At 33.4% G+C, this 13920-nt stretch overlaps 1 protein-coding gene across 1 annotated transcript in view; it reads right to left on the bottom strand.

Moving 5' to 3' along the window:
* The window catches only part of LOC136037377 (uncharacterized), a 46502-nt gene extending 33226 nt beyond the window's left edge, over positions 1 to 13276 (bottom strand). The window contains exon 1 of the mRNA XM_065720106.1: positions 11114 to 13276. Coding sequence (XP_065576178.1) covers positions 11114 to 13217 — 2104 coding nt within the window. The 5' untranslated portion in view covers positions 13218 to 13276. The remainder of the gene's footprint in view (positions 1 to 11113) is intronic.
* Positions 13277 to 13920: the final 644 nt, after the last annotated feature.

Below are 13920 nucleotides of genomic sequence, written 5' to 3'. Positions count from 1 at the left end.
GACCTTAAGAAGTGATTTATTATGCTGTGATTTTCAAACAGTTTGTAGTAACGAACTGTAGTAAGGAGCGACCCGGCTCAATAGTAATCGATACTCTAAAAATCCGAATTTTGATACCAATAGTTACATAAAAAGAATCGTATTTTAATGCTGATTTTAAATATGTAAGCTTAATCAAGTTTAATCCTATCCATAAAAAGTTAAGAGCCAGAGAATATTTGCCTAATTTTAGAAAATAGGGGGAAAAAACCCTTAAAAGTCATAGAATCTTAACGAAAATCACACCATCAGATTCAGCGTATAAGAGAACCCTAGTTTAGAAGGTTCAAGCTCCTATCAACACAAATGTGGAATTTTGTATTTTTTGCCACAAGACAGATCACGGATGCGTGTTTATTTGTTGTTGTTTTTTTTTTCCTTTTGTTGTTTTTTTCCAGGGGTGATCATATCGGCCCAATGGTCCTAGAATGTCATGAAAGGGCTCATTCTAACGGAAATTAAAAGTTTTGGTGCCCATTTTAACTGACCGAAAAATTGGAGGGCACCAAGGCCCTCTGCCATGCTCATTGTTTTCTCAAAGTCATGGGTATTAACCCTTGATCGTCCTTCCATTCTGGGATTTTTTTTTGTTTTACTGAGCCTATAATAAAGAGGCTCCCTTCTCTTCGCAAAAATAGATATTCCGCATAACAAAAACGATTAAATACATCAGCTTGCAGGCACAAAAGGGCGAGAGGACTTATGAGCACCACCAGGAATTTCACCAGGGGGGAGTGAGCCATTGCTACTGGCAGCTTTTTTCACAAATATTTAAATAGGAATATCTCTTGTTTTCCTATTTATATGTATAAAAGGAGTTGAAGAAGGAAATTGTAGCCTACCTCAAAGTTCAGAGAGCCTTAGATAAAACACTTCTTAGCAAAAAACTGTTAGGATTTTTTTTTTCGAAGGGTGTTTTACAAAAAGATTTTTTCCTTGGAGGGGGGGAGGGTTTACAAAAAACTTTAAAACACGCATTAAAAATTTGGTTACATTTATTTTTTTACGTTTTTACGAGTGGGACAAAGGACGCAGCCTTGATAAAGAGTTACTCTTGTCAATACAAGCCGAAACTCTAAATATAAAGCTTTGATTAAACTTATTAAAATATGTAACAACAAAATCTGTTTCGCATGCTGATTCTAACTATGCAAAAGTGTTATTTTTAAAGCTGGTCATTATTGTTATTATTCCATGAGAAATTGCATAATTTTAGGAATAGGATTTAAACACCTTAGAAAAAAAGGATGCAATCTTGATGGAAATTATGAAATGAAATTCTAAATTTTTTAGGACTAAAGCCAGTATCTACAAATTTCTTTTTTTCCGAAGAAAAAAGGTAGTCTAAGTGATCGTGCATAGTCCTTAATCGCTAATTCTTAAAAGAGGCTAGTTTCCCCTTGAATCTTAATTGGAGACGATTTGGCCTCACCGAAAATCCCTAGTTTTTATGGTTCCAATCAAACAGTTCGTGGTAACGAACTGTAGTAAGGAGCGATCCGGCTCAATAGTAACCAAAAGTCTAAAAAATTGAAGTTTGATATCAATAGCTACATCAAAAGAATAGCATTTTAATGCTGATTTTAAATATATAAGTTTCATCAAGTTTGGTCTTACCCATCAAAAGTGACGAGCCTGAGAAAATTTGCCTTATTTAGGAAAATAGGGGGAAACACCCCCTAAAAGTCGTGGGATCTTAACGAAAATGACACCATCAGATTCAGCGTATCAGAGAACCCTATTGTAGGAGTTTCAAGCTCCTATCTACAAAAATGTGGAATTTTGTATTTTTTGCCAGAAGACAAATCACGGGTGCGTGTTTATTTATTTGTTTTTTTCCCAGGGGTCATCGTATCGACCACGTGGTCCAAGAATGTCGCAAGAGGGCTCATTATAACGGAAATGCAAAGTTCTAGTGCCCTTTCTAAGTGACCAAAAAAATTGGAGGGCATCCAGGCCCCCTCCCACGCTCATTTTTTTCCCAAAGTCAACGGATCAAAATTTTGAGATAACCATTTTGTTCAGCATAGTTAAAAACCATAATAACAATGTCTTTGGGGATGTCTTACTCCCCCACAGTCCCTGGGGGAGGGGCTGCAAGTTACAAGCTTCGACCAGTGTTTACATATAATAATGGTTATTGGGAAGTGTACAGACGTTTTCAGGGTGATTTTTTTTGTTTTGGGGGTAGGGTTGAGGGGAGAGGGCTATGTGGGAGGATCTTTCCTTGGAGAAATATGTCATGGGGGAAGAAAAATTCAATGAAAAGGGCGCAGGGCGCAGGACGAATCTGGTCACGTTAGAAAAAAACGTCAAATTCAGAGCTTAATATACAATGCTGGGTGTTCGGAGCCTCTCTATTATGGAGTATAATTTGAAAATAACAAAACTATACGAGCGATAAAACATATATACTATAACCATAACTCAACTAACGAAAGAACTGCTAAGAGATAACACAACTATAAAGCGAAAACAGGTGAAAACTAACGGGAAAATAAACGAACTAAGAGGTGGAAGGGGCCCAGAGAAAAAATATAATCCTTTTCCAATTTTGAGCCTAACTTCCGCAAAGGAGTAATAATGTCAGAAGCCCCGAAATAACGAATTATTTTCTTTTTCATATAAGACCGGGGTAAATGAAACAGAAACTTACAATAGCGGAAATATAATATACACAGTTCAGCCAGATCTTGTCTTTTTTTCAGGATATGTGAAATACCAGATAGGAAAAGTATTGAATGGTCGCAAAAACTAGTGTATAGCAATGCAAGCGCTTTTCGATAATTAAATAAAAAAAACAAGTTTTTTTAACTGCAAGTAAGGAGCGACAGTAAACCTTAAAAATGAACAGAAATTACTCCGTATATGAAAGGGGCTTTTCCTCCTCAACACCCCGCTCTTTACGATAAAGTTTGACTTTTTCTCTTAACTCTACATTTTAAAACAGTAATAAACAGTAATAGAAACGTTAGTTAAAAACTAAAAGTTATAGTTGCCTTTTTATGTAACCGAAAAATTGGAGGGCAACTAGGCCTCCTTCCCCACCCCTTATTTCTCAAAATCGTCTGATCAAAACTAAGAGAAAGCAATTTAGCCAAAAAAGGAATTAATATGCAAATTTCATTTTAATAATCTGTTAATCTGATTCAATACAAAAAATTCAATAAGATTGGACAAGTCCTATGGTGGAGAGCCAAAATCAAACATGCATTAATTCAAAAATGTTCAGAAATTAAATGAAAAAAACTAGTTTTTTTAACTGTAAGTAAGGAGCGACATTAAAACTTAAAACGAAAAGAAATTACTCAGTATATGAAATGGGTTGTCCCCTCTTCAACGTCTCGCTCTTTACGCTAAAGTTTGACTCTTCGCCACAATTCTACTTTTTAAAACAATTAAGAGCTTTAGCGTAAAGAGTGAGACGTTGAAGAGGGGACAACCCATTTCATATACTGAATAATTTCGGTTCGTTTTAAGTTTTAATGTCGCTCCTTACTTACAGTTAAAAAAACTAGTTTTTTTCATTTAACCGCTAACCATCATCCATCTTCACTACGTAAAGGTTGTATTAGCCCACTAGACACACTAGAACTGTTTTAGCATGTACTAAGTATTTAATTTAGCTTGCACACTTCAGAAACAACTTTAAATAAGAGCTTGGTGTATACTTATGGGGTATTCTTACCGGGTTCTTCCAGGTTCCGGTGTTTTCTGGTCCGAGACTCTTTAGTTAAACACCCTATTGTCTAGGAAAAAATATTAGTTTCTTAATTAATTCATATTAATTATTGGCTAGTTAATTTTAGTAATTTAATTCTTATTTACTTTAATTATTTCTATTCTTCTTTGAAAAGGGATTATTCAGAGGCCTATACAAGATGATTTTTAACAAATGAGCAAAACTTTAAAAGCCAGACAATTCCAATATTTTTGACAGAACATAGCTTCTCCATGGAAATTTCTATAAAACATTCTACTAAAAAAAAAATTATATTCGGTCTATGATGATGAAGTCAATATCATTTGCGCCACCTCAGTGGATTCAATGCCAAGGGTTTTTAAAGTGGTTATTTCGATACATATTCAGGGTTGCCACCCAGTGAAAATAAAAACTTGGAGCTTGGTGTATATTTCCGGGGTATTTTTACCGGGTTCTTCCGGTTTACGGGTTCCGGTGTTTTCTGGTCTGAGACTCTTTAGTTAAATACCCTATTGTCTAGGAAAAAGATTCGTGTCTTAATTAATTTATATCAATTATTGTGTAGTTAATTAATTTAATTCTTATTTACTTTAATTATTTCTATTTTTCTTAGAAAATGGATTATTCAGAAGCCTATATAAGATAATTTTTAACAAATGAGCGAAACTTTAAAAGCCAGATAATTCCCATAATTTTTTAAATCGGACAACATAGCTCCTCCATAGGAAATTTCTTTGAAACATTCTACAAAAAAAAAAAGTTCTATTCGTTCCACGATGATGAAGTCAATAACAAGTGCGCTATTTTAGTGGATTCAATACCAAGGCTTGTTAAATTGGTTATTTCTGATACATATTCAGAGTTGCCACCGAGTGAAATAAAATCACTCAAATTTAGTGATTTCTATGATTTTTTCAGTAATCTGGTTATTTATGTACTGATTTAGTTAATTTTTTGTTTACGCAACATAAAAAAAAATCACTATCAATAGTGATGAATCATTAGCGGTGGCAACCCTATACATATTTCATACTGACAAAGAGATTTGGTAGTCTTCTTAAAACATTTGATGTGTAAAAGCTAAGGTTCTAAAAATTTGTTTTTCCAGTTGTTCCATTTTAATTAAACAGAACTATATCTGAGGAAAATAAGCGAGAAGTAATTTATTTTTATGGATGTCTGTTGGCTGAAAAACATCAGTAAAATAAAGTTCAAGAATTTATTCCAGTCATGAAAACTGTGTATTATGTAGAAACGTTATAAAAGAAATAAAGACAGTCTTGAAAACTGTCACTATTGAACTTTATTTTTAGATGTTATTGTTATTTTTGTTAAGTTAATGCTGTTATTTTTGAGGCTTGTATTAATTAAATAAAAAAAAACAAGTTTCTTTAACGGAAAGTAAGGAGCGACATTAAAACTTAAAACGAACAGAAACTACTTCGTATGAGAAAGGGGCTACTTCCTCATCAACGCCCCGCTCTTTACGCTAAACTTTGACTTTCTCTCAACTCTACTTTTTAAAACAGTAAAACACTTTCGCGTAAAGAGCGGGGCGTTGAGAAGGGAACAGCCCCTTTCATATACGGAGTAATTTCTGTTCTTTTTAAGTTTTAATTTCGCTCCTTACTTTCAGTTAAAAAAATAGTTTTTTTTATTTAATTTCTGAACATTTTTGAATCAATGCATGTTTTGATTTTGGCTCTCCGCAGATGATTAATTAGAACGAAATTTGCATATTTATTTTTTTGGCTAAATGGCTTTCTCATAGTTTTGATCGAATGATTTTGAGAAAAAAAGGTGCAGGGGAGGAGGCCTAGTAGCCCTCTGAGTTTTCGGTTACTTAGAAAAGCAACTAGAACTATTGATTTTTTACAAATGTTTTTATTGGTAAAAGATATACGTAACTTATAAATTAGCTTACGTAACGAACTTCTGTATTCTCATGTTTTAATTTACATATGAGGGGGTTCACCACCTCGTCAGTACATCGCTCTTTACACTAAAGCTTAAATTTCGTCCCAATTTCTTAAGAATGACCCCTGAATTACAAAAGCCGTAGAATAAATAGTTGAAATTACTAAAAATACTTTAGCGTAAAGAGCGAGGTATTAGGAGGAGGTGAACCCATCATATGCGTAATACATTCTGTTCGTTTTAAGTTTTAATTCTGCTCCTTCGTTTTAGTTGAAAAAACTTTTTCATATTTATTTTTTCATTGTTATTTTTTTTAAAATAATGCTAGAAAATCCTACGCTCCCTTCATGGAAATTTTCTTCCCCCATGATACATTCCTCTAAGGAAAGTTCCCCCAACGTATTCCCCTCTTCTTAGTCCCCCCCAACCAAAAAATCGCCCTGAAAACGTCTGTACACTTCCAAATAATCATTACTATATGTGAGCACTGGTCAAAGTTTGTAACTTCTGGCCCCTCCCAAGGGGACAGTGGGGGAGTAAATCGTCCCCAAAGATATAGCTATAAGATTTTTCTACTACGCTGAATAAAATAGCTATCTCAGAATTTTGATTTGGTGACTTTGGGAAAAAAATAGCGTGGGAGGGGGCCTAGGTGCCCTCCAATTTTTTGGTCAATTTAAAAGGGCACTAGAACTTTTCATTTCCGTTAGAATGAGTCCTGTTGCGAGATTCTAGGACTGCTGGATCGATACGATCATCCCTGGGGAAAAAACGACAAACAAACAAAAAAACAAACAAACAAATAAACACGCACCCATAATCTGCCTTCTGGCAAAAAATACAAAATTCCACATTTTGTAGATAGGAGCTTGAAACTTCTACAATAGGGTTCTCTGATATTCTGAATCTGATGGTGTGGCTTTCGTATTGTATAACTTTTAGGGGTTGTTTCCCCCTATTTTCTAAAATAAGGCAAATTTTCTCAGGCTCGTAACTTTTGATGGGTAAGGCTAAACTTGATGGAACTTATACATTTAAAATCAGCATTAAAATGCGATTCTTTTGATGTAGCTATTGGTATGAAAATTCCATGTTTAAGAGTCTTAGTTACTATTCAGCCGGGTCACTCCTTACTACAGTTCGTTGCCACGAACTGTTTGATATTAATATTAATCTTAAATCTGATTTTAAATGTTCGTTAAACAGTTTAACGGTTCGTTACGGAGTTTAAACAGTTCGTTACCACGAACTGTTTGATAATAGCTGTTATTCTTTCATAAATGATATTAATGAGATTAATGATAATGATAATGATGATATCATATAATGATATTAATGAGATAAAAGGGTTTCCAAAACAAACGGCTGAATTCATTTCCGTCAATAAAGCTATATATTATAAGAGCATTGAACTAAAAAGCGAAAGAGTCTTGAAAACAGGAGCTCTGTAGTTTATAAGCTATCACTGCTATGTTATCATTGTTAAATTATTCCTGTTATCGTTAGGTGGTGTAAATGTTAGGAGCTGTGTTGTACAGTTTGATAAAACAAAAGTGAACCCTAAGCAACAGCAGTTATTTTTTCATTGAGTTTCAGTTCGTTTTTGTTCTTCATTTTACTAAAAAAAATAATCTAAAAGGTCTAAATAGATACTGTAAAAGAATTTAAAAACAAATTGAATCGTCTTGTATTTGGTATAAGCAAGTTCAATAAAAATGGATAATATCAGTATAGATATCCTCCTGTTTGAATTCTCTCTTCTAATAAAGAGTTAAGTGGTCCACTCTCTATTTAAACCAGCTAAAGCTTTTGCATTTCCAATAGTCTTTCGCAAACACCTTGAATTTTTTTTCCGGGGATATATCCTTCCTTGACAAGGAAGTTTATCATGTGACGTTAACATATACAAGGGATAACATCACTACTTCATTTCTCCTAGTGTTTGTTTTCATATCCAGAGGGATCAAGGATAGCTTATGTTCTAGCAAATATTCTATTAAATAGATTTAAGCATAAATGGCTTTTCTGTTGTATCTTTCCGTTTCACAAATTCCAAGTTTATATTATATTTGAAGCAGGGGTTGTATACTCGGTTATGTTACGCGAAGCGGATACAAGAAAGACGAGGTACGTGGACGTGAATGGGGTTTTTCTAATGTGACCACTCAGAATCAAGAGGTTAAAGAGGTTTGTAACAACGATAGATTTAGGGGTATCACTACTCCTTTGTGTGGGTGTATTATGCTTCCAATTTAAGTAAGTTCTTGATTCTTTCCCCGATACAATTCTACCGAGAAAAAAAAATTATAAAAAATTTAACCATTAGATTTTAAGTTTCCATTAAACTCTAAAATAATTTTTATCCAACCTTAAATACACTAAAATTAAGTGGTTATTTAGCTTGCAAACTATTTTCTACCGATATTAATTTAGTTTCAAGTAGGGTTGCATTCAGAATATAGACTATATAAAACTAGTAAGACAAAAATATACATAAATGTTGCTGTTGTGTCTTTTCGGCAAAAATACTCTTCAATGTAAAGCAAATGATGATAATGAAATGGCATATAGAATAAATTTAATTTTTTATAGACCATGAAATAGCAAAGAATATTCATTGACACAGGTGTCGGTTTGTATATATTTCAAAAAGGTAGCACTAGAAGGCATTGGTTCATTCGTCTCCGAGAAAAACTTCACTCTAACAATTGTGTGACAATTCTGTGACAGAAAAATTTGGTTGTATCGATTCCATAAAACATTTGAATTTTTGACGCTAATCTGCTTCAAAATCAGTGGGAGTTCTGTCCTTTCCTGCGTCCGGGGAAAAATCTTTAGTAGCCCCCACCCCTGTCTCCCATAAAATTTGAGGCCAAATTTGAATAAAATTTGGATGCATTAACAAATTTTGCCGACTGCGCCCTCTACTCTATTTTTATGAAAATTAAATTACGAAATTATTGTGACTCTTAAATTATTAACTTGAAATTCTGCTTCCCCCTTTAAAAATTGCCTATGTTTCAAATCGCAACTTCGTAGACAACTTAACCTTGTAGACGTCTTAATTAAACATTTAAAATCATAGGAACTTCAATTAAAAAAAAAATTAAGGAAACAAATCTGGTTGTATAGATCTGTGAGGTTTTTTGTATTATTTTCTTAATAATACAAAAAAACTAAACTACTTTTAATAAACCACCTTGACATGGATTTACTGAAAGAAAAAAAAAAACAAAAAAAAACGAGTCAGAACGGCTGCAGCCCTGTAAAGGATGCCATTATAAAATATTCTGTTAAACCATTATTAAAAGTTTATTTTGAAAAATTACTGCTGATCAGCAAGTTAAACTGAATATCCTAATTTTATTCAAACTGAAATTACAATCCAAAATTCTCATTCCTAGGCTGAAAAACTGAAAAAAATGCACAAATATTCCTAGTTTAAAATATTATATAAGTTTAAAATAACCACAATAAAATATTATCAGTCAAAAGCAAGCAAAAATTAAATAAAAACTTTTTGAAAAAAGAAGTTTTTCAAAGAAAAGTAAAGACCCAAAGTAGGATTACCACCCCAGAACCCTTTAAAGGTCATAGCATCATTCCTCTTTACTGAAAACAACATTTAATTTAATTTTTTCCTCGCTTATAATTACATGTTTTGGAAAATTCCAGGAAATAATATCATTACATATTAAACAATCAGTCGACTTCAATTAATTCTTTTCGATTATCTTGATTATTAGAGTGATTTTTTTCTCTTTTTTTTGATGTTTTGATAACAAAATCACACTGTTCAAAATAAATATTTTAATAAAACACAAATCATACCCGAGCCGTTAAGAGGGTTGAAGAGAGAGGTTTAACCTCGACTACAGCCTCTCCACAACCACATTCCACATTCAACAAAAATTATTAGTGATGTTTATCAACAAAAATGGGTATTTCAACAGCTGGAAATACTTGGAATTAGATATTTAAAATTGATACTTGATGCTATAGCATGCTATGCTGTACAAATGACTATCTTAAAATTTTGATTGAGTGACTTTGGGAAAGAAATGAGTGTGGAATGGGGGCTAGTGGCCCTCCATTTTTTTTTTTCACTTAAAAAGAGAACTAGAATATCTAATTTACGTTTGAATGAACCCTCTCGCGATATTAGGACCACTTTCTATACGGTCACCGCTGAAAAAAAAAAAAAAAAAAAAAAAAAAAAACGCATCGCAGATCATTCTACTGTCAAAAAATACAAGATTCCACGTTTTTGCAGACAGGAGCTTGAAACCTCTACAGTAGGGTCCTCTGATACGCTGAATCTGATAATGCGATTATAAGAACTTTCATCAAGGGGAGGCTATATTTCCCCTTTTTTTCGGGAATTAGGCAAATATCTCCGTAGCTTTTGACTGGCAAGACAAAACTTGACAAAACCTATATATTTGAAATCAGCATTGAAATCCAATTCATTTGATGCATCTATTTGTATCAAACTTTCGGTTTTTAGAGTTTCGGTTACTATTGAGCCGTGTCGCTCCTTAGTTACAGCTCGCTACCAAGAACTGTTTAATAGGGTGAGACCAATTTCATTCGGGACCAAACAATTTCTTCGGCACTTTTAAATCCAATACAACATCCAGCTCTAGTAATCAACCTCCAGTCTATACTTTAGCTCTTGTACCTTTTAGCCTCTTAATTAAATATTTGCTGTTTTGTAGCTTAAAAATGCTATACTATTTTTCGGATCCGTCTTATTTGGTGAAAACGTATGGATATCCTTTGGTTCCTTTGATTCCAAATACTCTATCCCGAGCCAAGGTCCAGCCACAATGTTTAACTAAACTGTATAATTTTGATTTTTTGCCCTCCTCCCTGGACCACCGGAGTGGTCATCATGCATAAATACAAAAAAATTAACAACTTTTTTTGGCTTTTTTCAAAATTATGAAATTTTTAGGACAATACGAAGTTTTCGTCACTGTTTCCATGTTTTAAAGAAAAAATTAATAAAAGGAACTGATTTGGTAATGAAAAATACTTTTCATCATAAAAATTCAGGTTAGGTTAACCTAACCTAACAATCCGTTGATTCCCAACGACAACTAAACTTTCAAAGAAAAGGTACACCCTCTTAAACTGTTTGGAAACATTTTTTCTCTCTTTTTTTCCGTTTTTCTTATATCTGATTTCTAATGCTATAAAGAACGCATAACTGTATATGAAAGTCATTTTTATATAAAATGAATTTAAATATATATTTTTTTTTTTTAAGATATTCACGGGTGCTTACCAGTTCAAATCTTCATGCCTCATTTTCACCGTTCTTGGGCCTTAAAATGATTTTGTTGCTACAAATAAATTTGAAATTCATAAATATTTCATTACGTTATAGGGACAAAAATTTTTGATTAGTCAACAGTCAAGGCTTTAGTTTAAAGACAACAAAAAAAATACCTCTTTCGGTGACAAGATGTGTAGCCCTTATTCCATAAATACCATTAAATTCTGTAATCCTTTTCATCGTGTTTAACAACTTTTCCAGGTTGACATAGACATCATCATCTAGTTTCATAACAAATTGTGACCTAGGACAATAATCAGCAACCCATTTAAGAAAAGCTATCGCTAAATCTGCATTATGCACATTTGCATACACTATGTCATTAAACTCCTTTTGTTCATGGGTAACTCTTTCCAGTAGATTGTTGTCCTGTGGGAGTAAGAAAATATGTTTTATCTCATCGGCCTCATTAACATTTACTTGATTTAACCACGTCTTTCTAATCATATTCCGCTGATGAAAATTCCCAGCACGAGAAAATATTATAAAAATTATTTGAACTTTCCGCACTCGACAAATTCTCTCCTTGTTTATCGGGTAGGATATATTACTAAAGTCCTGTAATATGTCACCTACTGAATGTCGGAGTCTTTTAGTATCTTTCAATACTGATAAATTGAGCTCCTGCTTTCCATAATCTGTATAAACCTGAGGGATATTTTTCCATTTCTGAATTGAATCTTCATCCCAGAAGCTTTCCAGGGGTAAAATGTCATTCAAATTCTGAGATGAAGAACTGAGATTCAATATCGATGTTCTTCGGTTTAAAGTCCCAGTCCTAGTTAAAGGGGAATTTGAAAATCGCTTTATAGGTCTTCTGAAGCGACTTGATGATTCAGAAGAAATTCTTTGTGTTGTGCTTATCACCTTTAGTGTTGATTTTGGGTATGGCCTTCTGCTGAATATAGGTCTTCTAAACGTCATCCTAGTAGTTTTTGGGGTAGTTGTAAAACTGGAATTGGAAGTTGATTGTCGGGTAGGTATCAAACGAGCATATAAACCAGTAATTTTTTGACCGGTTATGCTAGATTCTGTTGTCATATTTGCACCTGCATTTAGGTCAGAATTTAATTTTTCACTTTCAATAAAATTCAACTGCGGTAGGATATTACCTTCTTCATTGTCTCCAGAGCCTTCCAGGATGTCATCCTCAACGACGGAACTTGGAAATTTATCATTATCATAATCTATACTAATTATCGCCTCGTTGGAACTCTCTTCCTTAGAAAATGGAATACCTGCTGTGCTTAAATGATCTATTGTTGAAATACCTTCGGGCTTTTCTGTTGAACTTATGAAAGCATTATTAATATTTGATAGAACTAAGGACGTTAAATGGGATTTTGTGTGAGTTGTCTCACTGACTTGTAGATCAGGGGTCTCAGAAATCGTTTCTTCTTTAGGTACACCTATAATCCTCATATTCATATTCTGTGGATATGGAAGAGGAACAAAATCTATATTTTCATCTACTTCTTCAGTCATAGTTATTTTAATGGGCTTTGAATATGGTATTTTAATCTTTTCATATCTTGAATCATGCTTTTTCATAGGTTTTGCTTTATACTGTAAAATTTTTTCATGGACAATTGGTGCAATAACTGATGGTGTTTTCTCAATATTATTTTCCAAACTGTCTTTAGAAATTCCAGCAACTCTCATGTTTGTTGATATAGAATCACTTGCTAATATTTCACTATCTTCCTCTTCTTCACTACTTGTAACTTTAATAGTTTGGTATTTTCTATTTTGTACTTTAATGCTAGGCCTAATTAACCTTTGTTCTTGAGAATTGGAGTCTATCCTCCTTGCTTCCATGCCCCTTTGTGACTTTTTTTCATATCCTGATTTACCATAATCATCACTTTCTAATGTTTCTTTACTATCAATCTCGTAGGACGCAGCTTTTATTAACTCATCGTCACTGAGAAATTTTTCTGTCGGAAAAGAGGTTAATCCATCTATTATGCCTGACGAAAATTCGAGGTTACCGAGAGTTGTGACTTCATCACTTCTATCACTTTCTTCAGTTCTTAATTCTACTGCAAGTTCTTCTGGGGGAATAGTGGAGTCTGGAAAAGTCACATCGCTATCAAACACAACCAAACTCTCAGTTGAATCAACCAAATTGAGAGTTCTTTCAGTCAAAACTCCTTTTTTACTAATTACTGTGGCACTTATAAAAATTGCACAAAAGAAGTAAGTTTTCTCAGGCATTTTTGTGTGTTAATTGCATCTCTTCGTTCAGCCGACTGAATATAAATTAATAATAGATTGTTCCGCTTACTTTCGCCTGATGGCTTGTAAATTTTACACTACAGGTAGTTGTTCTAAATTTCGATGACGCGAATCACGGTACTATCGGTAGACCAGTTTGTTTTTAAAAATTCTTGTAAACATATGCAAGGTCAATGAATGGAGCTGAAATTGGTTTTTTAATGCTTCAAACACTTAGACTCTATACCCTCCCAAAGTAAAGAGGGATTAAGGGTTTTGGCGCATCGCATTATTTTAAAAAATTGCAATTTATTCGGTTTCTGGAGCACCAACTACGCAAGGATTCGGAATTTGTTTGTATTTATATTTTTTAGAATCTGAAAAAATAATATTCTCTCCCCTATAGATTTTGAAACATGTGCTTTTTGTGTTAAGAAAAAAAAAATTTTGACCTTTTTTAAATGATTCCCCCCCCCACTTCATTTTCATAGATTGGTACAATTGAAGAGTTTTAAAGTTTGCATCAGGTTTGTATTAGGTACTTATTACCACAATTTTACACAGGAGGGGGAGTAACTCTGATCTTGTGCCCCCCAACCAAACTCTTGAGATCGTTTTAATTTTCATATTATTCATTACTCTTTCCATATGATCCTTTGTAACCTTTGTAAAATGCGTAGAAAAAAGTAACAATCAAATTGAA

The sequence above is a fragment of the Artemia franciscana genome, chromosome 16, assembly GCF_032884065.1.
Source record: "Artemia franciscana chromosome 16, ASM3288406v1, whole genome shotgun sequence".
Lineage (NCBI taxonomy): Eukaryota > Metazoa > Arthropoda > Branchiopoda > Anostraca > Artemiidae > Artemia > Artemia franciscana.
The sequence above is the reverse complement of the archived record's forward strand: the minus strand, read 5'-3'. Positions and strand labels throughout refer to the sequence as shown.